Source organism: Mustela nivalis (genome assembly GCF_964662115.1).
Source record: "Mustela nivalis genome assembly, chromosome: 7".
In the NCBI taxonomy this organism is placed as follows: Eukaryota; Metazoa; Chordata; class Mammalia; order Carnivora; family Mustelidae; genus Mustela; species Mustela nivalis.
In genome coordinates, this window is record NC_139026.1 from 11,255,638 (window position 1) to 11,272,663 (window position 17,026).

Below are 17,026 nucleotides of genomic sequence, written 5' to 3' on the forward strand. Positions count from 1 at the left end.
TACACATATGCTTTTATTTCTTTGGGGGTGAATATAAGGAATATTCAAACTGTATAAAAAAGGGGAACTGCAGAACAGTTCTACCATGATAGACTGTTTTACACTTCAACAAGCAATGAGTGAAAGTTCTTGTTCCACATCCTGGTCAACATTCGGAGTTGTCAGTCTTGTGGTCCTTTTAGTGGGGGCAAAAAATGGTAGCTTGTTTGGTTTTAATTTCCTACCCCTGATAACTAACGTTGAGCCACACATTCAGTTATTTTCTGCCCATTGACATATCTGTTTGTGGGAGTTTGTCTGTTGAAGTCATTGACCCATCTTAAAAAAAATATATGCTTTGCTCTTTTCATTATGATTTGTAACAGTTCTTTGTAGATTCTAGATGTGTGTTCTTTGCCAGGTATGTGTACTGTGAATACTGCCTCCCAGTCTCCATCTTGTCTTTCCATTATCTTAGTGGTACGTTTCAAAGAGTAAGAAATTTTTAAATTTTGATGGAGTTTGGTTTATCAGCTTTTTTCTTCAAAAAAAAATTTTTTTTTAAGATTTTATTTATTTGGGAGACAGAGATCACAGCTAGGCAGAGAGAGGAGGAAGCAGTCTCCCCACTGAGCAGAGCCTGATGCGGCGCTCTATTCCCCCTGGATCATGACCTGAGCAGAAGGCAGAGGCTTAAACCCACTGAGCCACCCAGGCGCCCCTACTTTTTTCTTCAATTGTTCTTGTTTGTTATGACCAAAGAGTTCTTTGTTTATTGTGATATTGTGACCATTGTCCTCTTTTTTTACCCCCCTGGATGTTTTAGAGTTTTAAAACGCTCTTATATTTAGGTCTGTTACCTCTTTCCAGTTAACTTTTGCATATGTGGGATGAGTTGAGGTTAATTTTTTTCCCCCCCGCTGGGTATTCGGTTTTTTATCTGTTAAAAAGGCTTTTCTTTCTCCTCCTGAACTGACTCTGATGACTTAATACTGACTGTATATGTAGTGTCTGTCTGGATTCTTTTCTGCTGATTCGTTGATTGATCGTGCCGTACTGTTGTGATTACTGCAGCTTTGTGTTAAGTCTTGAAATCAGGTAGTATAAGTCCAATTTGTGTTCTTTTTCAGAATTGCTTTGCCTTTTCTAGGCTGTTTGCATTTCCACTTAAATTTTAGTAACACCTTGTCAGCTTCTGCAGAAATTTCAGAAATTTTGATTGAGTGTGTGGGGTTTGGGGTATATGGCTGTCTTAAGATGCCTAGCTTTCGGGGTGTCTGGGCGGCTCAGTGGGTTAAAGCCTCTGCTTTCGGCTCAGGTCATGATCTCAGGGTCCCGGGATGGGGCCCCACAGTGGGCTCTCTGCTCAGCGGGGAGCTTGCTTCTTCCTTTCTCTCTCTGCCTGCCTCTCTACCTACTTGTGATCTCTGTCAATAAATAAATAAATAAATCTTTAAAACACACACACACACACACAAAACCTAGCTTTCCAGTCCATGATCATGTATTTCTCCATTCATAACAGCCTTTGTACAGTTCTGTTTCATTTTATGTAGAAGAACTTATCGTACAATGATGGCAGAACCTTTCTTTAAAAATTGTGCGAGATCTTTCTGCAGCTTTGGATTTATTTTGTTTGCGATATATATGAGTTTAATGGCCATCAAGATAGTGTCGAAAGCTTAGGATGATATTTAGAAAATGCGCCTAAAGTTCCGTTTCCTGTAGCTCTCAGGGATAGAGAACCCCCTCTTGAACTGAGAGGAAAGAAGGATAATTGGGACTGGGAGAGAAAGAGGAATTATTGCTCCCTTGCCTGATGGGAGTGATGCTCACGGGTAGAAGGAAACCAAGTGACATAAACCCAGATTTTCTTTGATTACCTAACGATATGATGTCTAAAACTAGGGGTAGGGGGGCGCCTATCAAAATGCTGACGGTTTGAAGCATTTATCCATCTCTGCCAGCTACTTACAGAAGTACAGTGGCCCAAGACTTTGCAGACTTGTGTATCTTCAGTAAAATAATGGCTTTGCTTTTTCTGGAATAAAATGGGAGGCTGGGGGAGGGGGTGCAAGATTCGGACTCTTTTGTATCTGAACTTAGGACAGAAGTGAGGAAGGGGCTTTGAGCCACAAAGGCTCCTTCTGACAGTTCCCTGTAGCTCCTGGATGCGCTCTGTTGGTATTTCAGAAAGCACAGTGAATTCCAGGTAAGCATCTGGGAATGGTTATCACATGGAGAGGTGTCCTGCTGTGCTGTTAGCCTTATAAAACTCATAGGGATTGTGAAGAACCTTGAACTTTTTTTATCTGGGGATTTTTTTTTTTTTTTTTGGTGTATCTCTAATATTTGTATTTTAAAGAACCTATATTTTTTAAACTATTAACTAGTAGCCGAGACTTAAATAAATCTCTATCTTAAAATCCAAACGTTAATTTTTTTAATAATGAAGTTTCTTCTGAACTCTGTGCTCTTAAAATCTAGAGAGCTAGGTTGTCCTGTTTTGAGAACTTAATTTCTAATGTCACCCTACCATATTGTTATGAATTGTAATTTGATGAAATAGCTTTATTTTTCCCTGAATCTATAAAGGGATAGAGTGTCCTAAAGAAAATACTAATGGCCCAAATTAATTTCAACTCTTAAAACTCTTCTTTTGTGAGAAATTTCCTGGCATGCATTTTTTTAAAACTTGGGTTAAAGGAAATTTTTTATCTCTTCGGTAACTAATCAACTTTTATATGGTCATGGACCTGTTTAAGAACCACAGATTGGCCCAAGTTGGGTGTATGTTTGTGTGGCTGTATGCGTACATCTCTATGCCTGGCAGTGTTGGGTGTATGTTTGTGTGGCTGTGTGTGTATATCTCTATGCCTGGCAGTGTTTGCCCCAGTCCTGAGGCAGTACGCCTTCCATTTTACTGGAGCAAAGAGAGTATTCAGAGAATTTTGTATGCTCACCTTAAAAATAGTCATGTAACAAGAACTAAAGTCACTTTTTTCTCCTTATTTTCTCTTCCACTATTTGTTTTAGGGTAACCAGGAGCCAACAACAACTCCTGACGCAATGGTTCAGCCTTTTACTACCATCCCGTTTCCACCACCTCCACAGAATGGAATTCCCACAGAATACGGAGTGCCACACACTCAGGACTATGCCGGCCAGACCAGTGAGCATAACCTGACACTCTACGGAAGCACGCAAGCCCACGGGGAGCAGAGCAGCAACTCACCCAGCACACAAAACGGATCTCTCACGGTATGTGACCTGCGAGGTGGGACATGGAAGAGCGCCTGCCGTCCTGCCACAGTCCCCTCCCGAGTCATCACACCAGAATGCCCTTTGAACTCCTCTGGCATCTACATGACACTACGTAGCATTTATGTCATTTCACCACCCCCCCCCAACCCCACACTGTGTTGAAATTAGAAGTTAAGGGCTCAAATCTGAGCTCTCAGTCCCTGCCCAGGAGCTTAGGGTCTAGAGACAGGACAGCCAGCACAAGGTGAGCGCTGCCGCGAGGGCACACTTAGGTCAGTTTCACCAGGAAGCTTCGTTTCGCCACACCTTGTTGGTCCTTCCTGTGTTGTCGCAGTACACAGTCTCTCAGCAGCGTCCCACACGTTGCCTCCTCTTTCCTCCTTGACATACTCCGTCTCTTGCTCTCAGACACTCCCTGTTTCCCTCCCTCCTGGGTACTGGCAGTTCTCTTTTAGTCTCCTTTGCTGGTTCCTGTCCAGTTTTTGTTTCTTAAATGTTTTTAAGTTTTTATTTATTTATTTATTTATTTATTTATAAGATTTGTTTATTTGGGAGAGAGCTCACAGGAGTGGGGGTAAGGGCAGAGGAAGAGGGAGAGAGAGAATCTTAAGCAGCCTCCCTGCTGAGCACAGAACCCAACACAGACACCCCTGAGATGATGACCCCCGCTATGATCATAGCCTGCTCATAACCTGCTAAAGTAAAAGAAATGTTAAAATTCATCCAGTAGGTATATAACACATATATATCAATACACAGGAAGTCATATTGTCTGTGAGATTGCTGGTCTGTCTCCAAAGATAAAAATGTTCTGTACTCTGGTTAGAAAGATCTGTGTCTGGTTTTTAGATTTCTTTTTGCCCTTCCTGTTTCAGATTATCAGGAGAGCTTTATTCAGCCTTTAAACCACTTGATATGATTTACTTCCTAACAAAGAGCCTTACAGTGGAAGCTTTTGTTGCATAAGGATGGATTTAACCTTCAAATACTTTCCATTTTCTTTTATTAGATATCAGACCACAAAGAAATCCATTCTTTCCTTGCAAACATGTTATCTTTTCAGTGTTGATCAGTTATACATAAGCACATAATTTTATACTTCGTAAGTAATGGGCTACAGTAGACAATTTATTAGGAAGATGGAAGCATGATGGATAACAGATGAGGATTCTGTAGCATTTGTTCTAGAATCATGAATATATTGGCTGCTATTTTGGCTGCATTTCCAAATCACTCAAATGATTATGAACTCACAGTCTTACCAGAACAACTATGCAAAGAGGGAATAAAATAGAAATCTGAGGCTTTATCAAGTATTTTAATTACTAAGTCTGTTTCTTTACTAGTTATCTGTCCTTATCCTATTTTTATTTCTACTTTCAGTTTCATATAAAATCAATCTTGGTAATTTGTGACTTTCTAGGAATTTTTCTTTTCCAACTAAATTGTCTATTTTGTTGGCACAACAAAATATTATTTATAATAATAATCCCATATAATCCTTTTTAATTTCTATAGCATCTGTAGTGATAGCCCCTCTTTCATTCTTGATTTTGGTAATTGTGCCTTCTTGCTTTTTTTCTTGGTCAGTCTAGCTAATTTTATTAATTTTGCAGATCTTTCCAGAAAACCAGCTTTTGGTTTCATGGATTTTTTAAAAAAAAAAAACTGTTGTTTTTCTGTTTTATATTTCATTGATTTCCATTTTGATCTTTATTATTTCCTTCTTTCTACTAGCTTTGACTTTGATTTGATCTTTATTTTTTAGCCTCTTGAGTTGTAGCTTTAAATCATTGATTTTTAGTTTTTTTTTTTCTTTTCCTTTCTGATATGTGTTTAAAGCTATACCTTTCCCTTTAAGTTTCCCATAAAATGTGATACTTGTGTTTTAGTTTTCATTCAAGATATTTTAAAACTTCTCCTTATGATTTCTTCTTTGGTCCTGGCTGACATAGATGTGTTTCTTAATTCCCAAATGTTTGAGGATTTCCCAGCTTTCTTTTCTTGATTTATAATTTAATCACATTGTAGAGAGAAAACATACTTTGTATGATTCAATTTTTAAAAATTGAGATTTGTTTTGAGGCTTAGTAGATGGTCTTTCCTACAGACTTTTCCTAACCAGTTGGTGTTTTCTCATTATAAAATGTTCCTCTGTCTCTGTCATTATTTCTTCAGTCTGTTTTGTCTGATATTAATATAGTCACTTCAACTCTCCTGTCATTACTATTTGTATGACATCTTTTTCCTTCATCTTTGTCTCAAACTCTTAAAATCTAAGATGTGTCTCTGGTTAAAAAAAAAAAAAATACTGAATCTTTAACCCATCTGAAAATGACTGCCTCTTTATCGGAGCATTTAGTCTGTTTACACTTTAAGTAATTGTTAATATGGGTAGATTTATGTCTGCCGTGTAACTACTTGTTCCTCTGTTCCTTCTCTACTGATTTCTATTAAATAATTCTTAACTGTACCTTTTAAATCCCTTTGTGATTTTTTAATTAGTTTTTTGTGTTGTTATTTTTATATTTTCTTAGTTCTTGATCAAGGACTTCATCTTCAGCTTATCATAACTTACTGATGCATGCACTCGCTCACTTACTCGTCGGTGCACACATATGTGTGTGTCTTATTCTGGTAAAATATTGCAACTTTGCTTCGTTCCTCACCATCCTTTGTACTGTTCCTGTCATCTGCATTATACATGTAAGCTCCAGTTGTATGTTTTTTTTTACCAGGGACACCCTTTAGCTTTAAAGAGTTTGAGACAAAATGAAGGAAAAAGATGTCATACAAATAGTAGTCATAAGAGACCTGAAGTGATTATATTAATATCAGACAAAATGGATAAGTATTGATGGAGACAAATATACATTAGAAATGTAACAACACAGTGTTTGTAATTATTACTTTAAAGAATCTTATATTCTCAAAGGAAGTTACCATTTTCAGTAATCTTCGAATCTTCCTGTGGATTTGAATGGTATTCTGATACCATTTCCTTTCAACCCCTAGGACGTCTTTCAGTGTTTTCTGTAGACTACGTCTGTTTGAAATAAATTTCTCTGTTTTTGGGTATCTAGGAATGTCTTCAGTTTGTCTTCACTTTTGAAGGCTAGTTCTGCTCGCTGTAGAATTCTTCATTGACTGTTTTTTCACTGCTTCCCAGCACTTTAAACCTGTCACCCCACTGACCTCTGGCACCTGACAAGAGCCAGCTGGTTCTGAGGAGTCCACCATTCATCCTCTGTTCCCCTTTCTGTGATGAATTGCTTTTCTCTTGCTGCTCTCAAGATTTTCAGTGTATCTTTGGCTTTGAGCAGTTTTTTGGGTTTTTTTTTTGTTTGTTTTTAAAGATCTTATTTATTTATTTATTTGACAGAGAGAGAGAGAGATCACAAGTAGGCTGAGAGGCAGGCAGAGGGAGGGGGGAAGCAGGCTCCCTGGTGAACAGAGAGCCCAATGCGGGGCTCAATCCCAGGACCCTGGGATCTGACTTGAGCCGAAGGCAGAGGCTTAACCCACTGAGCCACCCAGGTGCCCCTGGCTTTGAGCAGTTTGACTCTGATGTGGATCTCTTTGTTTTATCATACTTGGAATCTATTGAGATTGGGTCTGTAGATTAATCTTTTTATCATATTTGGCAAGTTTTTAAACACAATTTCTTCAGCTATTTGTTTTTTCTCTTTCTCCTCTCTTCCTGGGACTTTCACCACAAATATGTTGGGAACTTGATGTCAGTCACCCACAGGTTCAAGTTCTGGTTTTTTTTGTTTATTTGTCTCTGAGTTCAATCGAAACAGAATCTAAAGTTCTGTTCATTTTTCTTTGATGTTTTGTCTTTCTGTTCACGAGAGTGGAGAGTTTCTGTTGACGTCTCTTCCAGTCCACTCACTCTCGTTCTGCCACATGGCATCAGTTTGTGACCCCATCTCGTGAATTTTTTATTTCGGTTATTACTGTGCGTTCCAACTCTAGAATTCTCATTTGTGATTTGTTCCTCTGTTGAGATTCCTTGTCATCATATTTCCTTCATTCTTTGAATACATGTGTAATTGCCACTTTAAAGTCACCTGCTGAGTCCAACATCCAAACCCACTCAAGGGTCCATTTCTTATCTCGAGTCTGGGCCAAACTCTCCTGTTTCTTTATAGGTATTGTAACTTTTTAAATAACCTGGACATTTTAATAATATATTTCAGCAACTCTGAAGTGTTGTATTTTTTTAGAGGTATAGGTGTGTGTATATGTGTATATTTCAAGTGATTTGCTTGACTTAAATTGTGGACACTTCTCAACGGTGTGTAGCCACTGCTGTTTCTGCACAAAATCTTAGTGATTTTTCCCCTCTCATTTTTATTTTCTCACCTGGCCAGGCGTTAACCCTGTGTCTCCGTAGCTCAGTGGTCAGCCAGGGATTTGGGCAGAGGTTGTATTTAAGCACCTTGAACTTGTAAATCTTCCACCCTCTGTCAATTCATCTGTTTGTGGATTGGGAAGAGTTGGGAAGAGTTCAGAGTTCAGCCAGTTCTCAGGTCTGCTTGGCCTTTTCTCTCTGTTGGGCTCTCTCATGTGCCCCCTCCTTGTGGTTGTAGTTTCGCCACTGGCCACAGGTGTGAGGAGAGCGTATCTATCTAGCTTCTCTGTGATTCTCTCATTTCCAGGATCTCCCCTTCACGTTGCTGGCTGCTCCACCACTCACTTCAGTCAGAACACAAGCTCAAGACAGAAGAACTGTGTTTCCCCCGTTAGGGCCTCTATCAGACTTGCCACTTTCAGCTGACAGAGCTGTGGGTTTCTCCTGGCCACTGTCCCCCCATCCCTAATCCTGATAATGAGAAATTAGGAGACTCTGGTTGAAGACGCTTCTTATTTGTTTAATGTGTACATTTAAATGGGAGTGTGAATTCATTGCTCTTAAGCCATTTGCCTTTGGCAGTTGTGAGTATGTGGGTGTTCTGGGGGGAACGTGTGCATAGACTGAACAGTAGAGCAGTACATCATAAAACTTAGATTTGACAACATGAATAGATTATTCTGGTAAACTTTTACTCTCTACTAGCATGTTTCTTAAAATGGATCTGGTAATTCCTATGGCCAGTTATATTCAAAAGGTAGATAGGAAGCTTTGTTGTTTACAAAGAAATGATTCCTTAAATTTCTGTAACACTTTGTTTAAAACCTGCTTCCACAAACACTGTTTTTTATTGTGGTTCATAAACTAGTCCTTCGTGCACGTGAGGGTTTTGCAGTAGGGGAATTCAGAGTCCGTTTCTTTATTCCGCCACTTGCGTTCCCCAGCTCCAGCTCAGCGACAGGAGACAGCGGATGTGTATGCGCCAGTCCCGATAGCCGGCGTCTGTGCATCTTGTCCCACTCAGCTCAAGTGTCAGCTCTTGCTTCAGGGTCCCAAGCAAAGCCAAGCCTGTCCTTCACTGAGGCTCAGGTAGACTCCTGGGCTGACCGCTTTTTGTGGAACTTACAAGATGTTGTTTTTTATTCCCTTCTGTCTCCTTATTAGACCATAAGCTTTTAAAAGAAAAAGTTCTTCTAGTTCATCTTTGCGTTCTCTGACTTACCACAGTGCCTGGCACTTAGCAGTTTCTCAGATGGTCCGGGTAATTAAAGGAGGTGCGGTGGGAGGCCTGAGGAGGGAGAAGCTGAGACTTCCCGAGGTGGGTGGCATCGGACCTGGTCTTCCTATGAAGAGTGATTAGAATTAGAACGTGAACAGGATTAGAACACCATGGGAAAAATTGAGAAAGTCATTTCTCAAAGCAGAGTTAGGGAGATGGACTAGATCAGAAGTCTTTGAATAAAAACCGTTTCTGGTTTCCAGCAGCCTGAAGCTTGGGGTGGTTGGTGGATACAGAGGAAAATAAAGTGGAAGAAAAGTCACTTGAGTGCAAATTGGGAAGGGTACTTGAATGCCTGGCTGAGAAATGACTTTATTGGAGGTTTTTGAGCCAGGAAATGGAAGTGAGCAGAGCTGTGCTTGCAGAAGACCAATATGTTGTGTACCAGATGAGGGGGAGAAGCAGGGGGCCGGTTAGGAAAGAGTCTCCCAAGGTTCTGGACCAGGGGCTGCAGCGGTTATGGAGAGGAAGGATGAACGGGAGAGAGGTTGCCACCGTAGAATACATGACAGCTGACTGAGTAAAACAGAGAGTGGAGTCAAAGAGTGTGTCCTCCGTAGCGCAAGAACTATGTCTTGAATAAATCATTTCACCTCCCAAACTCCAGATTTCCCATCTATTACATGAGCCAGCAGTGCCTAGTTACAGGATTGTACTGAACAGGAATGAGAGATGTTTGGGAAATTACTGGTTTAAATAGTTCTTTAATAGCCTTTTTAGAAAAAAGATTTTACTTATTTAGAGAAAGTGCACACACTGCAGGGGGAGGAGGAGAGGGAAAGGGAGAGAATCTCAAGCAGGCTCCCTGCTGACCACAGAGCCCAACTCGGGCTCTGCCCTGAGCCGAAACCAAAAGTTGGACACTTGGAACCAACTGAGCCACCCAGGAGCCCTTTAATTGCCTTTTTTTTTTTTTTTTAAAGATTTTATTTATTTATTTGACAGACAGAGATCACAAGTAGGCAGAGAGGCAGGCAGAGAGAGAGAGGGGGAAGCAGGCTTCCCGCTGAGCAGGGAGCCCGATGTGGGGCTCCATCCCAAAACCTTGAGATCATGACCTGAGCTGAAGGCAGAGGCTTTAACCCACTGAGCCACCCAGGCGCCCCTTTACTTGCTTTTTAAAACCATCTTTTAGTTTTATTTATTTATTTTTAATTTATTTAGTTGACAGATAGTGAGAGAGGGAACACAAACAGGAGGAGTGGGAGAGGGAGAGGCAGGCTTCCTGCCAAGCAGGGAGCCTGATTCAGGGCTCGAGCCCAGGACCCTGGAATCATGACCTCAGCAAAGGTACACAGTTAACGACTAAGCCACCCAGGTGCCCTTAGAAACATCTTTAAAATCAGTTGTCTTTTGATACCCTTGATTTGTGGTTTTATTATTGTGAGCCACAGCTATAGTGCAATAGAGATTTTGTTTATTTTGAATAGTCTCATCTTGTGTGAGAGAACCAAAAAAAAACAAAACAAAAAAACTACAAAAATGAGAAATAAGTGATGAAATCTGGAATTTTATTTCTAAAATGTATTTCAGAAGTTGGTTTTCACATTGGGCTAGAAGCTTCTTGTGCCCTTTAGACAAGACAATCAGTTTGTCCCATACAGTGCGTTAGCCAAAAGACGGCATCCAGGGGTCCTGATTACCCCGCGCCTGCCTGCGGAGAAGAAAGGACCTCAGCTGGTGTGTGTTTAGATGCTCTTCCAAGTGCTGGCAGGCGTAAGTAACTGGAGCATGTGCGGTAGACAGGCTTTGTGAGTCCTCTTCAGAGGGTTGTGTCCATGTGCACGTTCCACCCACCTAGTCGACTATGTTTTCCTTGAGGACGGGAGTGACTGCTTGCCCTCTTATTACTCCCAGTGGCGCATAATGGATGTTTAACAAGTGTTTTTTGTTTGTTTTGTTTTAAAGATTTTATTTATTTAACAGAGAGATCACAAGTAGGCAGAGAGTCAGGCGGGTGGGGGGAGGGGAAGCAGGCTCCCCACTGAGCAGAGAGCCCGACCTGGGGCTCGATCCCAGGACCCTGAGATCATGACCCAAGCCGAAGGCAGAGGCTTAAGCCACTGAGCCACCCAGGCACCCTAATAAGTGTTTTTTGAGTGAAGAAAAAAAAGAAATCATAAAGGTTCAGCATCTGTGGCTGGTTGGTAGGAAATGTTAATATCCTCTTTTGAAGTATTTGAGCAGAGTTGTTGATGGCTGTAAAGCAGAGATTTGAAGGCATAGCTGAGGGACCCTCCTTTACTGTGTGGGTCAGCCGTAGACCCCACAGCCCTCCTCTCTGGTAGCCTTCAGGCACACTTCTGAATGAAAGGTAACTAGAACACCATGCTGTCCACCATCCTCGGTTTCTTTGCTTTGTTGCATGCCCTTTCTCTTGGAGTTGAAGCCAGCTTTTCTGTCACTTTCTCTATCAGAAGATCAGTGTGACCATCCTCCATAATCCCACTGACTCCCTTACTTGCAAGTGCCGTGTGGACTGGTATCCCACTAAAACAGAGCCAAGAAGCAATAGCCCTTAACATGGGTCCATTTGCCCAAGTGAGGATTTCTGGAACATAATGAGAAGCATGGGGCCCAAATCCTTCTCTTACATTGAGTGTCATGGCCCATGTGACCCCCAGCCTGCAGTGTAGGCATCATGGTTAGCAGGCCTGCTTCGCAGCTAGAACTAGAAGGCCTGGGAGCACAGAGGAAGTTACTCCTCTGACTGTCTACTCCCAGGAGAATCCCTCATTTCCCCTCCAGAGTAATAGGGAGAAGATGGTGAGCCTGCACAAACCATCCACAGTTGTTTCCAGTTTACCAGTTATGATGCCTGTGATCGTCTTGGCCATTTCAGAGCTCGATCCATGAGCAGACTGTAGGCTGGTCTGAAAGTGCAAGAGTTGCTACAGAAAACCACACTCCAAGCCAGGCTTGGATATTTTTGTTTTAGATTCTTTTATTTATTAGAGCACACAGGAGAGCAGGAGAGAGGGTCAGAGGGAAGAGGAGAGACGCAGATTACCTGCTGAGCGCGGAGCCTGATGCAGGGCTTGATCCCACCCTAACCCTAACCCTGAGATCATGACCTGAACTGAAATCAGGAGTTGGATGCTCCAGCGACCAAGCCACCCAGGTGCCCCAGACGTGGATATTTTTAATGGAGAAACTTGCCCTTTGGTTCATGACACTCAAGACACCTTTCAGCATATTGTTAATATTGTTAGCCTCATGATGATTGCTGCTTCTCCCTTGCATGTCTTTATTCATTTATTTACTTTTACTTTTATTTACTTTTACTTACCCCCCCCCCCACCAACTCCCTCCCCTGCCAGAAGCAACTAGAACTAAGCAGTGCTGGGAATGGTAATTCTGTGCTCTGCTGCCCTTTCCTGCTCTCCTGTGTTGGGGCCAGGATAAAGAAGCACTAATGGTTCATTTATGGGCATGGTTTTTCTTAACCTGTCTAAAGAGTTGTACATTTTTCATAAATATCTTGTACTATTTTTTGAAATGAGTAACTGATTAGAATCACTGAGTTTTAAAGCTAAAATGGATTTTAGAAATCATTTTATGCCTGCCTTTTACAACAAAGGTCAACAGTTCTAAGTGACTTGAACACAGAAGGTTACAGCTAGCTGATAACAGAGCTCAGGAAATCTGCTTTCAGCCACGTGCTTTTCTTCAGCTTCCCCATGCAAATTATAAAAAATAAAAGGCATCCACAGGGATGTCTTCTTAGCTTCCACTGATCGTTCAACTTTAAACTGAAGAACTCCACCTAGAATGTACAAACAGATATCTTTCATTCTAAAATGTACATTAAAATATTAAAGAAGCATTCAGTTAAGGATAAAGTTTTTAATTGAGGTGATCTTCTGTGTGTGTTTCCCTATTTTACATTATATGTAATTTTTCTGTGATTCTCACTCTTGGTTTAAAAAAATAAGTGGCTTGCTATGGTTTCTATTTCACAGTGGGATACCAGCTTATGATGATATCACATATGCAAATGATGCCTTTTGTAATTCCTTTTTATAGCACTTTGACCTACTGAGAAGGTGGAACTAGATATTATCTGAAGAAAATTGAATTACTAGTTAATTGAAAAAAAAAAAAAGTGTGCTTACATTTAAATGTCCAGACAAGACCAGAGTCTCAGAATTTGGGTTTCATAGCAGTATTCAAATACACAAAGGAAATGCATGAGCATTTCTTTTAAAAATAACTAAATCTAAAGTAATTTTTCTTGACTAGTGAATGGCTCTACAGAGACATAAATTCAATTTTCCATGCCCTAAAAATTGTGTCTGATGGTGGCATTTAGATAAAATAATTTTATGTTTAGTATATCGCAAGTTTGAGCAAAGTGAAATACCATTATTTTCAGCAAATAAGCATGAGGTCAAGATTTCACTCTTTAGAAAATCATTTGATCATATTAGGGCATTTTGACTCTTGAAGAAGGAATTCATATGCTCCAATTCCACCACATTTTAAGCCATCACACACTCCAATATAAACATTTATAAAAATACTTCAAATGGTGGACCAACATGGGTTGTAGTCCCTCCCCCCTTTTCTTTAAGGTAATGTAAAATGACCTAATGAAAAGTATCCCAACCTACTTTTTAAAATTTTATCAGGAAAAACTGAAATTTGGTTTTTAAAAGTTGTTTTAGAAAAAACATTATTACATACTACTGTGATTGTGGTTAGGGTGCTTGAGCCCAGAAATCTCTCTGATCAGAAATCAGGTAGAGTTGGGTTTAGCTCCCAGCTCCTCCTTCCATTTGCTAAATGCGTAACCATCTGAAAATTACGACTCTAGTGCTCATTTTCCTCATCTGTAAAAATGGTGATCATGGTTCCTGCCTGATAGGGGTTTTTTGGATTAAATGAGAAAATGAAGAGCAAGTACTGAAGATAATGCCTGGCACAGAGTAAATGTCAGTAAGCATTAGCTACAATACTGTTATTATATAATTATTTCAAAGAAGGTGTCATAGGCAGCCTTAATTTGTGAAATGAATGGACCATCCAGTTCTCTCTCCTGAGAGAATCTTTCTTCCCTTGCCTGCATAGGAGCTGGTGCCCTAAGAGCCATACCTTTATCAGTGAATGTTACAGCCGGCTCTACAAAAAGAAAGGAATGAATTATATGTGTAATACATGTTTGGGGAGAAAACAGGAAATCTGTTGACTTTGCTTAGCTTAGTATTTCCCAAATTTATTTGACCATGAAACCCATTTTCTGCAAAATACCAGTTAACATCCTGTAGAACTGCCATTCTACCCATTGGAAGGGATTGCTGCGAGATTTTTGAAGTACCTGCATACATCTGTGGGTTTTGTTTTGTTTTTAAGATTTTATTTATTTATTTGACAGACAGAGATCACAGGCAGGCAGAGAGGCAGACAGAGAGAGGGGGGAAGCAGGCTCACCGCCAAGCAGAGTGCCCAATGCGGAGCTCAATTTCAGGACCCCGGGATCATGACCTGAGCCAAAGGCAGAGGCTTTAACTCACTGAACCACCCAGGCACCCCTACACCTGTGCTTTTAGATGCACTTAAAACTATTTTGGGAGTGATCTTTCCGTTAGATTTTCTTGGGTATAAGATACATCATGGTCTTATCTCATATAAATTTGAATCATTCAAATTTGAAAAGGGTAATAGAGAAAAATTAATGAAATTTCATTTTTTTAAAAGATTTTATTTATTTGATACAGAGAGAGAGAGATCACAAGTAGGCAGAGAGGCAGGCAGAGAGAGAGGGGGAAGCAGGCTCCCTGCCGAGCAGAGAGCCCGATGTGGGGCTCGATCCCAGGACCCCGAGACCGTGACCTGAGCTGAAGGCAGAGGCTTAACCCTCTGAGTCACCTAGACACCCCTGAAATTTCATTTTTGTGTAAATTTTTAACTGTTAACAAAATTCAACTGAGTAAATTATGCAGGTCTTCTTGGCCGTGCTCAGTGATTCGTGAGTTGGGCTGCATCCAATCTAAGCAGGTAGAAAGGAGCCCGGAAGAGCTGTACAAGAGATTTTATAGGCAGAAAGGAGCAGGAACAAGGAAGTTACACTGGGCATTTGCTAATTGGTTAGAGCAAGGTTGCTTTCCTTACGTCGTGCAGAGCCAGGTCAGGTAACGTTTGCTGAGCAGGCAAGTCTGATTGGTTGACCTGGGCCTTGCTTTTCTGGGATAGCCCCGCAAAGAGTTCACTTTTGGTTTGCTGAACCGGGGCTTATTGGCATGAGTGACTCCCTCCTGGACACACTGTGGTTCTTTTAACAGAACCAACGTGAATATTCCCAAGTGAAGCCTTTGGTAATTGTTGCCTGATTTCACAGCTGTCTGAAATACATGGCGGTTGACAAGGCAGCTCTACTTTTAGCAGTGAAGAGAAATATCTGCTATCTTTGATAAGTTTAGTCTTGAACTTTGCAGTTTTCAGAACCATGTCCCTTATACTGTATGTGACTGACTTTGTAACACTGTGGAAATCCCTGATTCATCCTATGAGAAGGATCCGCTCAAACCTTAACTGAAGACCAGTCCCCATCCGAAAGAAATTGAACCCAACTAGGAATCGTGCTTTTGTTCTCAAAATGATGAGATCTTCAGGGAAGCTGCTGCAGGAGATGGCACTTTATGGGGCTTACCTTCTGTAAGTAAAGGAGATTTGTAAGTTAAATTGCTTCTAATTTGGGAGTACATAATAGTGGTTTCAGATTAAATGTGCTTCTTTCTCCACCATGCCAGTAATTTGGAATGAATAGACTTTTCAGCCCATTTCTGACTTTGATAAGTGGTCCACCCTGCATACTGAATACAATTTCAAGCATTTGTCCACAGTTGTGCTTGTGTATACTCATTAAACCAACTTAGACATTCTTTGTGTTTTAATATTCTTTAGGGTTTAGAATCTGGCATCCCCAAATACCTTTCCCTTCTTTTTAACTTTTTATTTTGAAATAATCTTAGATTCATAGGAAAGTGGCAAAAATTATGCAAAAAATTTCTGCATAATCCTTCACCTAACTTCCCCTAATGTCATTACCTTACATAGATACAGTACAATTTTCCAAACAAGGCAGTAAGAAGGGTTGGTACAATACTAAGGCAGAATATAGACCTTATTCACATTTTACCAGTTTTTCCACTAATGTCCTTTTTTCTGTTCTAAACCCAGTTCCGGATCCCATGTCGCAGTTAGTTGTCATGTCTCCTTATTCCAAAATATTTTAATCATATTCAGCTTATATCTGGAGTAGTTTCAGTCTCTGAAGAACAGAGAAAGGAAAAAACTTTGTATTTATATTTATAGGCTTACTGGTAGCTGAGAACCGTGTCTCATTGTCAAGGTCTCTGCTTATTCTCCCACAGCCTTTTAAGTGTGCGTTGGCAAAGGGCTGTAATGAAGGCTCTCCTTGAGAAACAAAGGCTATTTTGAAAGCAAGCGGTATTTGCCAAAATATTTTATACGTATTAGCTCAAAACACACATAAGCTTTGTTGCATATGTACATACGGTATTACAAGGTTTTATCAAACAGGAGTTATTTCCAGGTTACTTTTGAATACACCCATCTAGTTTTGCTTCCTCCAAGAATGCAGTAAATGGTTTTGGTGTTTGTGTGTTTTTAGGGCTATAAACCAGTAAGAATAGGAGAATTAATAATTTTGGAAGCTAGAAAGCAGATGTCCTAGTTAGTGATGAGCTTAGCAGACCCACACGAACTTATTTCTAAGCCAGTTGTGGGAGAAGTCTGAGAAATAATTCCATTTACACCACAAAAATTTTAGAAGTTGCAGAAACTGACAGCTCTGGATAGAAGACTGGAAAACTCTTTTCTGGGAGCCTAACTGACTCAAGAGGAAAGACTTGAAGATAGACATGTCAGTGGGTTCCCCTAACATCACTTCCCTAACTGGAGTGAGTCCAAGTCCTCATGCCCCTCCACCCCACCCATTTAGAACTAACAGTTTTTTTAGCTACCTCCCCCAACTTGATTCTTAATTCTAAGCCAAAACCAAGGATAGCTAGATTCCTGAGGGAAACCTACAATGTGCAAGATAGAGAACAAAAAGAAGCAAACTAAAAGGAAATTGGGGATGAAAAGAAACTTTTACTTCCAAACAACTACCAAAGCAATAATCT

The 17,026-nt window shown here is 40.5% G+C and overlaps 1 protein-coding gene across 50 annotated transcripts in view; it reads left to right on the forward strand.

The window, feature by feature from the left end:
- Positions 1–17,026, forward strand: part of RBFOX2 (RNA binding fox-1 homolog 2) — a 274,726-nt gene that overhangs the window by 211,752 nt on the left and 45,948 nt on the right. For all 50 annotated transcript variants that reach the window (XM_082740312.1, XM_082740323.1, XM_082740295.1 and 47 more), the window contains one exon: positions 3,016–3,240. In XM_082740312.1, the coding sequence (XP_082596438.1) occupies positions 3,049–3,240 (192 nt within the window). In that variant the 5' untranslated portion in view covers positions 3,016–3,048. The remainder of the gene's footprint in view (positions 1–3,015; positions 3,241–17,026) is intronic.